The sequence below is a fragment of the Mustelus asterias genome, unplaced genomic scaffold, assembly GCF_964213995.1.
Source record: "Mustelus asterias unplaced genomic scaffold, sMusAst1.hap1.1 HAP1_SCAFFOLD_1280, whole genome shotgun sequence".
Classification (NCBI taxonomy): domain Eukaryota; kingdom Metazoa; phylum Chordata; class Chondrichthyes; order Carcharhiniformes; family Triakidae; genus Mustelus; species Mustelus asterias.
The window spans coordinates 12,856-26,578 of NW_027591225.1; the positions used below are offsets into that span (position 1 = coordinate 12,856).

A 13,723-nucleotide genomic window follows, 5' to 3' on the forward strand; every position below is an offset into this window, starting at 1 on the left:
CCCTCTCTCCCTCCCTCCCTCCTCTCCCTCCCTCCCTCTCCCCCTCCCTCCCTCCCTCCCTCCCTCTCTCCATCTCCCTCCCTCCCTCTCTTTCCCCCCCTCCCTCCCTCTCTTTCCCCCCTCCCTCCCTCTCTTTCCCCCCCTCCCTCCCTCCCTCTCTTTCCCCCCCTCCCTCTCTTTCCCCCCCTCCCTCCCTCTCTTTCCCCCCTCCCTCCCTTTCCCCCCCTCCCTCCCTTTCCCCCCCTCCCTCCCTCTCTTTCCCCCCCTCCCTCCCTCCCTTTCCCCCCCTCCCTCCCTCCCTTTCCCCCCCTCCCTCCCTCCCTTCCCCCTCCCTCCCTCCCTCCCTTTCCCCCTCCCTCCCTCCCTCCCTTTCCCCCTCCCTCCCTCCCTCCCTTTCCCCCTCCCTCCCTCCCTCCCTTTCCCCCTCCCTCCCTCCCTCCCTTTTCCCCTCCCTCCCTCCCTCCCTTTCCCCCTCCCTCCCTCCCTCCCTTTCCCCTCCCTCCCTCCCTCCCTCCCTTTCCCCCTCCCTCCCTCCCTCTCTTTCCCCCTCCCTCTCCGTCTCTCTCTCCCCCTCCCTCTCCGTGTCTCTCACTCCCTCCCTCTCCGTCTCTCGCTCCCTCCCCCTTTCCCCCCCCCCCCCCTCCTCTCTCTCTCTCTCTCTCTCTCTCCCTCCCTCCCTCTCTCTCTCTCTCTCTCCGTCTTATCTCCTCTGCCAAACCCCCTTCGACTGTTGGAGCAATGACATTCAGGAAGGCGGCTCGAGTGAGTATGACTGGGGAAGGGCAGTGCGGGGAGAGCAGGAGAGGGAATCATTCTGGAGTGCGGTGTGTGTGTGCGGAGAGAGAGAGGGGCGGTGCGGAGTGGGGGGGGAGAGGCTGGCAATTGGCATGGTTGGGACTGGCTCAGCAAGGCAGAACGGCACAGCTCCGAGCCACATGTCTGTACCTTCCCCGTGCATGATTAATTCCACCCCCCCACCTCCTGGGAAGCCGCTTCTATATCATTAAAGAGACTCATTCACCGGCCAGCTTTCTCTGTCTGTAAACCCGCTCCCCCTTTCCCGTCGCCCTTGACTGGATAATTCAGGCTTAATTCAGTGCGAGTCCTTTGTTGAAGCTTTGTTCAAACCTTCCTTGTGTGTGTGCGGGTAAAACTGAGGGCTACAATTCTCGGTTCTGTGCCCGGAGAAGATTGACCCCATTGGGCAATGCCACCCCTTCTCTCTCTCTCTCTAAGCGCCCCCCCCCACCCCCCAACCCCGCCCAGGTGCCAGCCCCGTGCGTTGCGACTGAGAGTGCCCACAGCTGGTTTTGAGGTCTTTTCCTTGCTGCCTTTTGCCTGGGGAGCGGTGGGTAGAGTGAGGGTGGGTAGAGAGGGGGGGGGGGGATACGGAGGGGGAACTGGCCAGTACCGATCGAGGCTTCGGGGGTCCAGGTGACTGATATTCCCCCCCGTCCCCCTTCCCTGACAAGACCCCGTCCCGCCTGGTTCGAATCCCGCTGACGCGCGGGCGTACTTCGCGTCGCAGGACTGGAACTCCACCGCCGGTCTTGTGCTCGTTGTCAGTTGAAGGTCATTCGCGTTCCCGCCGCCCCGCCCGCCGTCTCCCGTGCCAGGGGTGGGACGACCACGTCGGTTCAGTGCCCTCAGACCGGAGGGCCACCCTCCCCCAAGAGAGTGCCCAATGTCAGGTGCGATTGGCCAACTTGCTTCGATGGGATTTCCCCCGGGGGGACCCTCGCTCGCGCTGTCGGGGTTGGGACAAGCTAGGGGTGGGACGCGTTCTTGGAGAAGTGGCAGATGGACTTCAACCCAGATAAATGCGTCGTGGTCCATTTTGGCTGGTCAAATGGGCTGAAGGAGTACAATGTAAAGGGAAAGACTCTTAGTACTGTGGAGGATCAGAAGGACCTTGGGGTCCGGGTCCATAGGACTCTAAAATCGGCCCCGCAGGTGGAGGAGGTGGTTAAGAAGGCGTATGGTGTGCTGGCCTTTATCAATCGAGGGATTGAGTTTAGGAGTCCGGGGATAATGATGCAGCTATATAAGACCCTCGTCAGACCCCACTTGGAGTACTGTGCTCAGTTCTGGTCGCCTCATTATAGGAAGGATGTGGAAAAGATTGAAAGGGTGCAGAGGAGATTTACAAGGATGTTGCCTGGATTGAGTGACATGCCTTATGAGGACAGGCTGAGGGAGCTCGGTCTTTTCTCCTTGGAGAGACGAAGGATGAGAGGAGACCTAATAGAGGTGTATAAGATGTTAAGAGGCATAGATCGGGTGGACTCTCGGAGGCTTTTTCCCAGGGTGGAAATGGCTGCTACGAGAGGACACAGGTTTAAGGTGCTGGGGGGGAAGGTACAGGGGAGATGTTAGGGGTAAGTTTTTCACACAGAGGGTGGTGGGTGAGTGGAATCGGCTGCCGTCAGTGGTGGTGGAGGCGAACTCAATAGTGTCTTTTAAGAGACTCCTGGATGAGTGCATGGAGCTTAATAGGATGCAGGGTTATAGGTAGGTCTAGAAGGTAGGGATGTGTTCGGCACAACTTGTGGGGCTGAAGGGCCTGTTTGTGCTGTGGTTTTTCTATGTTTCTATGATACGGAGGGGGACTGGTGGTACCAATCAAAGGTAAAGCTTCGGGGTCCTAACTGACTGATTATCCCCCCCCTCCCAAGATCTGCTCCCAATCCTGACGGCGTGCGGTCATACTTAGTGTTGCAGGACTGGAACTTGTTGCATGAGGTTAAATCTCACGGGATCCAGGGTGAGGTATCTAAATGGATAAAAAATTGGCTCCTTGACAGAAGCCAGAGGGCGGTTGTAGAGAGTTGTTTTTCAAACTGGAGGCCTGTGACCAGCGGTGTGCCTCAGGGATCAGTGCTGGGCCCACTGTTATTTGTCATTTATATTAATGATTTGGTTGAGAATATAGGAGGCATGGTTAGTAAGTTTGGAGATGATGCCAAGATTGGTGGCATAGTGGACAGTGAAGAAAGTTATCTCCAATTGCAGCGGGATCTTGATCAATTGGACCAGTGGGCTGACGAATGGCAGATGGAGTTTAATTTAGACAAATGCGAGGTGATGCATTTTGGTAGATTGAACCAGGGCAGGACTTACTCAGTTAGTGGTAGGGCGTTGGGGAGAGTTGCAGAACAAAGAGATCTAGGGGTACATGTTCATAGCTCCTTGAAAGTGGAGTCACAGGTGGACAGAGTGGTGAAGAAGGCATTCGGCACGCTTGGTTTCATCGGTCAGAACATTGAATACAGGAGTTGGGACGTCTTGTTGAAGTTGTACAAGACATTGGTAAGGCTTGGAATACTGTGTACAGTTCTGGTCACCCTATTATAGAAAGGATATTATTAAACTAGAAAGAGTGCAGAAGAGATTTATTAGGATGCTACCGGGACTTGATGGTTTGAGTTATAAGGAGAGGCTGGATAGACTGGGACTTTTTTCCCTGGAGCGTAGGAGGCTGAGGGGTGATCTTATAGAGGTCTATAAAATAATGAGGGGTACAGATCAGCTAGATAGTCAATATCTTTTCCCAAAGGTAGGGGAGTCTAAAACTAGAGGGCATAGGTTTAAGGTGAGAGGGGAGAGATACAAAAGTGTCCAGAGGGGCAATTTTTCCACACAGAGGGTGGTGAGTGTCTGGAACAAGCTGCCAGAGGTAGTAGTAGAGGCGGATACAATATTATCTTTTAAAAAGCATTTAGATAGTTACATGGGTAAGATGGGTATAGAGGGATAATGGGCCAAACACGGGCAATTGGGACTAGCTCAGTGGTTAGAAAAAAAAAGGCGGCGGCATGGACAAGTTGGGCCGAAGGGCCTGTTTCCATGCTGTAAACCTCTATGACACTAACTTCAGCGCTGACACTCGCTCATTGTCAGTTGAATATCATTCGCGTCACCCCCCACCCACCCCGCCCGCCGTCTCCCACGCGAGAGGTTGGGCCACCACGTCAGTTCGGTGTCCTCGAGAGAAGGGCGCCCATCTCTCCTGCCCCCCAGGTGAGTGCCCCAGGTCATACCAGGTACGTTTGATAGGTTCTCCCCTGGTAGCCTTCGCTCGCCCCCTCTCCCTGAGAGGGGAAGATATCTCAAACCTCCACCCCCCCCTTCCCCCCTTCCCCCCCCCCCGCCCCCACCATCTTTGCCCCTCCACCGCCTGATACCCATCGACACCAATTGGCCACTCAATCTTCTGAAGCCTCGGCTACAAGAGACTCATTCTCCTGGGCGAATCATTCCTTGGCCACACTTCTCCACCCAACCCCACTCGATTCGGCATTCTCCTGATGCCTAACACATACCCCCACCCCCCGCCCCCCCGGTTACCATCGCTCCGCCATTGGCGGCCATGCCATCAGTTGCCTGGGCGACACAAAGCGATAGGGCGGCACGGTAGCACAGTGGTTAGCACTGCAGCTTCACAGCTCCGGGGTCCCGGGTTCGATTCCCGGCTCGGGTCACTGCCTGTGTGGAGTTTGCACATTCTCCTCGTGTCTGCGTGGGTTTCCTCCGGGTGCTCCGGTTTCCTCCCACAGTCCAAAGATGTGCGGGTTAGGTTGATTGGCTATGCTAAATTGCCCCTTAGAGTCCTGAGATGCGTAGGTTAGAGGGATTACTGGGTAAAGTATATGGGGGTAGGGCCTGGGTGGGATTGTGGTGGGTGCAGACTCGATGGGCCAAATGGGCTCCTTCTGCACTGTAGGGTTTCTATGATTCTATGGAATTCCCTCCCGAACCCACCCCACCTCGCTCCCCATCTCGGTGAATCTCTCTCTCTCTCTATTCTGTATCTAACCCCGTGCTGTACCTGTCCTGGGAGTGTTTGATGGGGACAGTGTAGAGGGAGCTTTACTCTGTATCTAACCCCGTGCTGTACCTGTCCTGGGAGTGTTTGATGGGGACAGTGTAGAGGGAGCTTTACTCTGTATCTAACCCCGTGCTGTACCTGTCCTGGGAGTGTTTAATGGGGACAGTGTAGAGGGAGCTTTACTCTGTATCGAACCCCGTGTTGTACCTGTCCTGGGAGTGTTTAATGGGGACAGCGTAGAGGGAGCTTTACTCTGTATCTAACCCCGTGTTGTACCTGTCCTGGGAGTGTTTGATGGGGACAGTGTAGAGGAAGCTTTCCTCTGTATCTAACCCCGTGCTGTACCTGTCCTGGGAGTGTTTAATGGGGACAGTGTAGAGGGAGCTTTACTCTGTATCTAACCCCGTGTTGTACCTGTCCTGGGAGTGTTTGATGGGGACAGTGGAGAGGGAGCTTTACTCTGTATCTAACCGCGTGTTGTACCTGTCCTGGGAGTGTTTGATGGGGACAGTGGAGAGGGAGCTTTACTCTGTATCCAACCCCGTGCTGTATCTGTCCTGGGAGTATTTGATGGGGGGACAGTGCAGAGGGAGCTTTACTCTGTATCTAACCCCGTGCTGTACCTGTCCTGGGAGTGTTTGATGGGGAGACAGTGCAGAGGGAGCTTTACTCTGTATCTAAACCCGTGTTGTACCTGTCCTCGGAGTGTTTGATGGGGGACAGTGTAGAGGGAGCTTTACTCTGTATCTAACCCCGTGCTGTACCTGTCCTGGGAGTGCTTGATGGGGGACAGTGCAGAAGGAGCTTTACTCTGAATCCAACCCTGAGCTGTACCTGCCCTGGGAGTGTTTGATGGGGACAGTGTAGAGGGAGCTTTACTCTATATCTAACCCCGTGCTGTACCTGTCCTGGGAGTATTTGATGGGGACAGCATAGAGGGAGATTTACTCTGTAACTAACACTGTGCTGTACCTTTCCTGGGAGTGTTTGATGGGGGACAGTGTAGAGGGAGCTTTACTCTGTATCTAACACTGTGCTGTACCTTTCCTGGGAGTGTTTGATGGGGGACAGTGTAGAGGGTGCTTTACTCTGTATCTGACCCCGAGCTGTATCTGTCCTGGGAGTGTTTGATGGGGGAAAGTGTATAGGGTGCTTTGCTCTGCATCTAACCCCGTGCGGTACCTGCCCTGGGAGTGTTTGATGGGGGACAGTATAGAGGGAGCTTTACTCTGTATCTAACCCCGTGCTGTACCTGTCCTGGGATTGTTTGATGGGGACAGTGGAGTGGGAGCTTTACTCTATATCTGACCCTGAGCTGTACCTGTCCTGGGAGTGTTTGATGGGGACAGTGGAGTGGGAGCTTTGCTCTGTATCTAACCCCGTGCTGTACCTGTCCTGGGAATATTTGATGGGAGAAAGTGTGGAGGGAGCTTTACTCTGTATCTAACACTTTGCAGTACCTTTCCTGGGAGTGTTTGATGGGGCAGTGTAGAGGGAGCTTTACTCTGTATCTAACCCCGTGCTGTACCTGTCCTGGGAGTGTTTGATGGGGGACAGTGTAGAGGGAGCTTTACTCTGTATCTAACCCCGTGCTGTACCTGTCCTGGGAGTGTTTGATGGGGGAATGTGTATAGGGTGCTTTACTCTGCATCTAACCCCGTGCTGTACCTTTCCTGGGAGTGTTTGATGGGGGACAGTGTAGAGGGTGCTTTACTCTGTATCTAACCCCGTGCGATACCTGCCCTGGGAGTGTTTGATGGGGGACAGTGTCGAGGGAGCTTAACTCTGTATCTAACCCGTGCTGTACCTGTCCTGGGAGTCTTTGATGGGGGACAGTGTAGAGGGAGCTTTACTATGTATCTAACCAAGAACAGTACCTCACCTCGGAGTATTTGATGGAGGGACAGGGTAGAGGGAGCTATACTCTATACCTACCCCGTTCTGCACCTGTCCTGGGGGTGTTTGATGGGGGGGACAGTGTAGAGGGAGCTTTACTCTGATTCTAACTCCATATTGTACCTGTCCTGGGAGTGTTTGATGGGGACAGTGTAGAGGGAGCTTTACTCTGTATCTAACCCCGTGCTGTACCTGTCCTGGGAGTGTTTGATGGGGACAGTGGAGAGTGAGCTTTACTATGTATCTAACCCCGTGCTGTAACTGTCCTGGGAGTGTTTGATGGGGGACAGTGTAGAGAGAGCTACACTCTGTATCTAACCCCGTGCTGTACCTGTCCTGGGAGTGTTTGATGGAGGACAGTGTAGAGGGAGCTTTACTCTGTATCTAACCCTGTGCCGTACCTGTCCTGGGACTGTTTGATGGGGGGACAGTGCAGAGGAAGCTTTACTCTGTATCTAACCCCGAGCTGTATCTGTCCTGGGAATATTTGATGGGAGAAAGTGTGGAGGGAGCTTTACTCTGTATCTAACCCTGTGCTGTACCTTTCCTGGGAGTGTTTGATGGGGACAGTGTAGAGGGAGCTTTACTCTGTATCTAACACTGTGCTGTACCTTTCCTGGGAGTGTTTGATGGGGCACAGTGTAGACGGTGCTTTACTCTGTATCTGACCCCGTGCTGTATCTGTCCTGGGAGTGTTTGATGGGGGAAAGTGTATACGGTGCTTTACTCTGCACCTAACCCCGTGCGGTACCTGCCCTGGGAGTGTTTGATGGGGGACAGTGCAGAAGGAGCTTTACTCTGTATCTGACCCCGTGCTGCACCTGACCTGGGAGTGTTTGATGGGGGACAGTGTCGAGGGAGCTTTACTCTGTATCTAACCCCGTGCTGCACCTGACCTGGGAGTGTTTGATGGGGGACAGTGTCGAGGGAGCTTTACCCTGTATCTAACCCCGTGCTGCACCTGACCTGGGAGTGTTTGATGGGGGACAGTGTCGATGGAGCTTTACTCTGTATCTAACCCCGTGCTCTGCCTTTCCTGTTAGTGTTTCATGGGGACAGTGTAGAGTGAGCTTTACTATGTATCTAACGATAAACAGTACCTCAACGCGGAGTGTTTGATGGAGGGGAAGGGTAGAGGGAGCTTTACTCTGTACCTAACCCCGTGTTGTCCCTGTCCTGGGAGTGTTTGATGGGGGGACAGTGTGGAAGGAGCTTTACTCTGTATCTAACCCCGTGCGGTACCTGTCCTGGGAGTGTTTGATGGGGGACAGTGTAGAGGGAGCTTTACTCTGTACCTAACCCCCTGTTGTCCCTGTCCTGGGAGTGTTTGATGGGGGGGTCAGTGTAGGGGGAGCTTTATTCTGTATCTAACTCCGTGCTGTACCTGCCCTGGGAGTGTGTGATGGGGGACAGTGTAGAGGGAGCTTTACTCTGTATCTAACCCCGTGCTGTACCTGTCCGGGAGTGTTTGATGGGGGACAGTGTCGAGGGAGCTTTACTCTGTATCGAACCCCGTGCTGCACCTGACCTGGGAGTGTTTGATGGGGGACAGTGTCGAGGGAGCTTTACTCTGTATCTAACCCCGTGCTGTACCTGTCCTGGGAGTGTTTGATGGGGGACAGGTGTCGAGGGAGCTTTACTCTGTATCTAACCCCGTGCTCTGCCTTTCCTGTTAGTGTTTGATGGGGACAGTGTAGAGTGAGCTTTACTATGTATCTAACGATAAACAGTACCTCAACTCGGAGTGTTTGATGGAGGGGAAGGGTAGAGGGAGCTTTACTCTGTACCTAACCCCGTGTTGTCCCTGTCCTGGGAGTGTTTGATGGGGGGACAGTGTGGAAGGAGCTTTACTCTGTATCTAACCCCGTGCGGTACCTGTCCTGGGAGTGTTTGATGGGGGACAGTGTAGAGGGAGCTTTACTCTGTACCTAACCCCCTGTTGTCCCTGTCCTGGGAGTGTTTGATGGGGGGGACAGTGTAGAGGGAGCTTTATTCTGTATCTAACTCCGTGCTGTACCTGCCCTGGGAGTGTTTGATGGGGGACAGTGTAGAGGGAGCTTTACTCTGTATCTAACCCCGTGCTGTACCTGTCCTGGGAGTGTTTGATGGGGGACAGTGTAGAGGGAGCTTTACTCTGTATCTAACCCCGTGCTGTACCTGTCCTGGGAGTGTTTGATGGGGGACAGTGTAGAGGGAGCTTTACTCTGTATCTAACCCCGTGCTGTACCTGTCCTGGGAGTGTTTGATGGGGGACAGTGTAGAGGGAGCTTTACTCTGTATCTAACCCCGTGCTGTACCTGTCCTGGGAGTGTTTGATGGGGGACAGTGTAGAGGGAGCTTTACTCTGTATCTAACCACGTGCTGTACCTGTCCTGGGAGTGTTTGATGGGGGACAGTGTAGAAGGAGCTTTACTCTGTATCTAACCCCGTGCTGTACCTGTCCTGGGAGTGTTTGATGGGGGACAGTGTAGAGGGAGCTTTACTCTGTATCTAACCCCGTGCTGTACCTGTCCTGGGAGTGTTTGATGGGGGACAGTGTAGAGGGAGCTTTACTCTGTATCTGACCCCGTGCTGTACCTGTCCGGGAGTGTTTGATGGGGGACAGTGTCGAGGGAGCTTTACTCTGTATCTAACCCCGTGCTGCACCTGACCTGGGAGTGTTTGATGGGGGACAGTGTAGAGGGAGCTTTACTCTGTATCTAACCCCGTGCTCTGCCTTTCCTGTTAGTGTTTGATGGGGACAGTGTAGAGTGAGCTTTACTATGTATCTAACCGTGAACAGTACCTCAACTCGGAGTGTTTGATGGAGGGACAGGGTAGAGGGAGCTTTACTCTGTACGTAACCCCGTGTTGTCCCTGTCCTGGGAGTGTTTGATGGGGGGACAGTGTGGAGGGAGCTTTACTCTGTATCTAACCCCGTGCGGTACCTGTCCTGGGAGTGTTTGATGGGGGACAGTGTAGAGGGAGCTTTACTCTGTACCTAACCCCCTGTTGTCCCTTTCCTGGGAGTGTTTGATGGGGGACAGTGTAGAGGGGGCTTTACTCTGTATCTAACTCCGTGCTGTACCTGCCCTGGGAGTGTTTGATGGGGGACAGTGTAGAGGGAGCTTTACTCTGTACCTAACCCCCTGTTGTCCCTGTCCTGGGAGTGTTTGATGGGGGGGACAGTGTAGGGGGAGCTTTATTCTGTATCTAACTCCGTGCTGTACCTGCCCTGGGAGTGTTTGATGGGGGACAATGTAGAGGGAGCTTTACTCTGTATCTAACCCCGTGCTGTACCTGTCCGGGAGTGTTTGATGGGGGACAGTGTCGAGGGAGCTTTACTCTGTATCGAACCCCGTGCTGCACCTGACCTGGGAGTGTTTGATGGGGGACAGTGTCGAGGGAGCTTTACTCTGTATCTAACCCCGTGCTGTACCTGTCCTGGGAGTGTTTGATGGGGGACAGTGTCGAGGGAGCTTTACTCTGTATCTAACCCCGTGCTCTGCCTTTCCTGTTAGTGTTTGATGGGGACAGTGTAGAGTGAGCTTTACTATGTATCTAACGATAAACAGTACCTCAACTCGGAGTGTTTGATGGAGGGGAAGGGTAGAGGGAGCTTTACTCTGTACCTAACCCCGTGTTGTCCCTGTCCTGGGAGTGTTTGATGGGGGGACAGTGTAGAGGGAGCTTTACTCTGTATCTAACCCCGTGCTGTACCTGTCCTGGGAGTGTTTGATGGGGGACATTGTAGAGGGAGCTTTACTCTGTATCATACCCCGTGCTGTACCTGTCCTGGGAGTGTTTGATGGGGACAGTGTAGAGGGAGCTTTACTCTGTATCTAACCCCGTGCTGTACCTGTCCTGGGAGTGTTTGATGGGGGACAGTGTAGAGGGAGCTTTACTCTGTATCTAACCCCGTGCTGTACCTGTCCTGGGAGTGTTTGATGGGGGACAGTGTAGAGGGAGCTTTACTCTGTATCTAACCCCGTGCTGTACCTGTCCTGGGAGTGTTTGATGGGGGACAGTGTAGAGGGAGCTTTACTCTGTATCTAACCCCGTGCTGTACCTGTCCTGGGAGTGTTTGATGGGGACAGTGTAGAGGGAGCTTTACTCTGTATCTAACCCCGTGCTGTACCTGTCCTGGGAGTGTTTGATGGGGGACAGTGTAGAGGGAGCTTTACTCTGTATCTAACCCCGTGCTGTACCTGTCCTGGGAGTGTTTGATGGGGGACAGTGTAGAGGGAGCTTTACTCTGTATCTAACCCCGTGCTGTACCTGTCCTGGGAGTGTTTGATGGGGGACAGTGCAGAGGGAGCTCTGGCTGAAGTTCTTCGAAGCTTTCCTCGGAGCCTCCACGGCCGTCAGGTTCGGTGCAGACAAGCTACACGTGCTCAACGCCCGGGTAAGCGACGCAGTTTTCTCCACCATCTGTGACGCAGAAACGTACGCTGATTCGCTCGCGCTCTTAATGAGCCAATACAGCCAACAGACGAACGAAGTCTACGCCAGGCATCTGCTCGCTACCTGTAAACAGCGGCCGGGGGTATCAAACGCACAGTTCCTCCGCGAACTCCGTGCGCTCGGCAGGGCTTGTAACTGCAAGGCCGTATCCGCTGCGCAGTATACAGAGGACTTGATCCGCGATGCCTACGTTACGGGCATCGCATCCAACTGCATTCGACAGCGCCTGCTAGAACAAGGTGGGCTAGATCTTCCAAAAACTGTAGCACTCACAGAATCCCTCGCAGTAGCATCACGTAACCTCGAGGCGTACACGCCCGATCACGCGACATCGTGGGCCTCACGGCCAATATCATCCCAATACCGAGGAGGGCCTCAGACTTACGCCACACAGCGCCCCCCAGTGACTCAACGGCCACGGCAGCCCCGAAGTGTTACTTTTGCGGCCTAGCGAAAAACCCCCGACAACGCTGCCCGGCCAGGGAGGCGTTCTGCTCAGGGTGTGGAAAGAAAGGCCACTACGCGAAAGTCTGCAAGGCAAAGTCGAAACCGAATAGCGCAGCGTGCGACCCAAGGGAACAGAAAACCCGATCGCCATCAGCCGCGTGGGAGTCAAGGGAGCCGCCATCTTGGACACCAGAGAGCACATGTGAGCCCGGGGAGCCGCCATTTTTGGACGCCATCGGCCGCCTGGTAGTCAAGGGAGCCGCCATCTTGGACGCAGCCGACCGCATGCGAGACAGGGGAGCCGCCATCTTGGACGCCATCGGCCGCCTGGTAGTCAAGGGAGCCGCCATCTTGGACACCAGCGACCGCATGTGAGCCTGGGGAGCCGCCATTTTGGACGCCATCGGCCGCCTGGTAGTCAAGGGGGCCGCCATCTTGGACGCAGCCGACCGCATGCGAGACAGGGGAGCCGCCATCTTGGACGCAGCCGACCGCATGCGAGACAGGGGAGCCGCCATCTTGGACGCCGGCTGATGACTCTTCGGGATCTATGGTGGCAGCGATCCAGCTGGACCAGTCTCGTCCACATCAGCTCGCCAGGTCCGTGATGGACATACAGGTAAACGGCCGTGCGGGAAATTGTTTGTTTGACAGTGGGAGTACGGAGAGCTTTATCCACCCCGATACTGTGCGTCGCTATGCCCTTTCGGTACGGCCAGTCAAACAAACCATTTCCTTGGCCTCAAAGTCCTGCTCCGTGGATGTCATCGGGTACTGTGTGGTGACTCTTGCGGTTCGGGGGACCGATTACGCAAATTTTAAGCTCCTGGTGCTCCCACACCTCTGCGCTCCCGTACTCTTCGGCCTCGACTTCATGACACATCTTAAGAGTGTCACACTGCAGTACAACGGGCCCCTTTCCCCGATCTCGGTCTGCAACCCTCAGTTACTGGAGTACCCACCGCGCACCACCTGCGGCCTCTCGACCCTCCAAGTCACCCCTCCACCGCTGTTCGAACACCTCACCCCCGAGTGTAAGCCCATTGCCACTAAGAGCAGACGGTACAGTGCAGGGGACAGGACCTTCATTAGGTCCGAGGTCCAGCGGCTCCTGAAGGAAGGGATCATTGAGGCGAGCACCAGCCCCTGGAGAGCGCAGGTGGTAGTGGTCAAAACTGGGGAGAAACACCTGATGGTCATCGATTATAGTCAGACCATCAACCGGTACACGCAGCTGGATGCGTATCCCCTTCCGCGCATATCCGACATGGTCAATCGGATTGCGCAATACCGGGTGTTCTCCACCATCGACCTCAAATCGGCCGATCACCAGCTCCCCATCCGCCCGGAGGACCGCAAATACACGGCTTTCGAGGCGGATAGCCGCCTCTACCATTTTCTTAGGGTCCCCTTCGGCGTCACCAATGGGGTCTCGGTCTTCCAGCGCGAAATGGACCGAATGGTGGACCAGAACGGGCTGCGGGCTACCTTCCCGTACCTGGATAACGTCACCATCTGCGGCCATGATCAGCAGGACCACGACGCCAACCTCCACAAATTCCTCCGGACGGCCGCTCTCCTAAATCTGACCTATAATAAGGAGAAGTGTGTCTTCCGAACTCACCGCCTCGCCATCCTGGGATATGTGGTGGAAAACGGGGTCATCGGCCCCGATCCCGACCGCATGCGCCCCCTTATGGAACTTCCCCTCCCGACCACGCTTAAAGCACTGAGGAGATGCCTGGGCTTCTTCTCATACTACGCCCAGTGGGTCCCTAATTACGCAGATAAGGCCCGTCCGCTTATCAAATCCACCCTTTTTCCCCTGTCGGGAGAGGCCCGCTCGGCCTTCAACCGCATCAAGGCGGACAGCGCGAAGGCCACGATGCACGCTGTGGACGAGTCAATCCCCTTCCAGGTGGAGAGTGATGCGTCTGACTTCGCCCTGGCCGCCACCCTCAACCAGGCGGGCAGACCCGTAGCCTTCTTCTCAGGAACCCTTCAGGGCTCGGAAATCCGACACTCCTCGGTCGAGAAGGAGGCTCAGGCCATTGTCGAAGCAGTGCGACACTGGCGCCACTACCTAGCTGGCCGACGGTTCACCTTGCC

General features: G+C 55.0%; 1 protein-coding gene across 3 annotated transcripts in view; it reads left to right on the forward strand.

The window, feature by feature from the left end:
* Nucleotides 1–679: 679 nt before the first annotated feature.
* Nucleotides 680–13,723, forward strand: part of LOC144488079 (tripartite motif-containing protein 46-like) — an 85,949-nt gene continuing 72,905 nt past the window's right edge. For all 3 annotated transcript variants that reach the window (XM_078206106.1, XM_078206104.1, XM_078206105.1), the window contains exon 1: nt 680–762. In XM_078206106.1, coding sequence (XP_078062232.1) covers nt 739–762 — 24 coding nt within the window. In that variant the 5' untranslated portion in view covers nt 680–738. The remainder of the gene's footprint in view (nt 763–13,723) is intronic.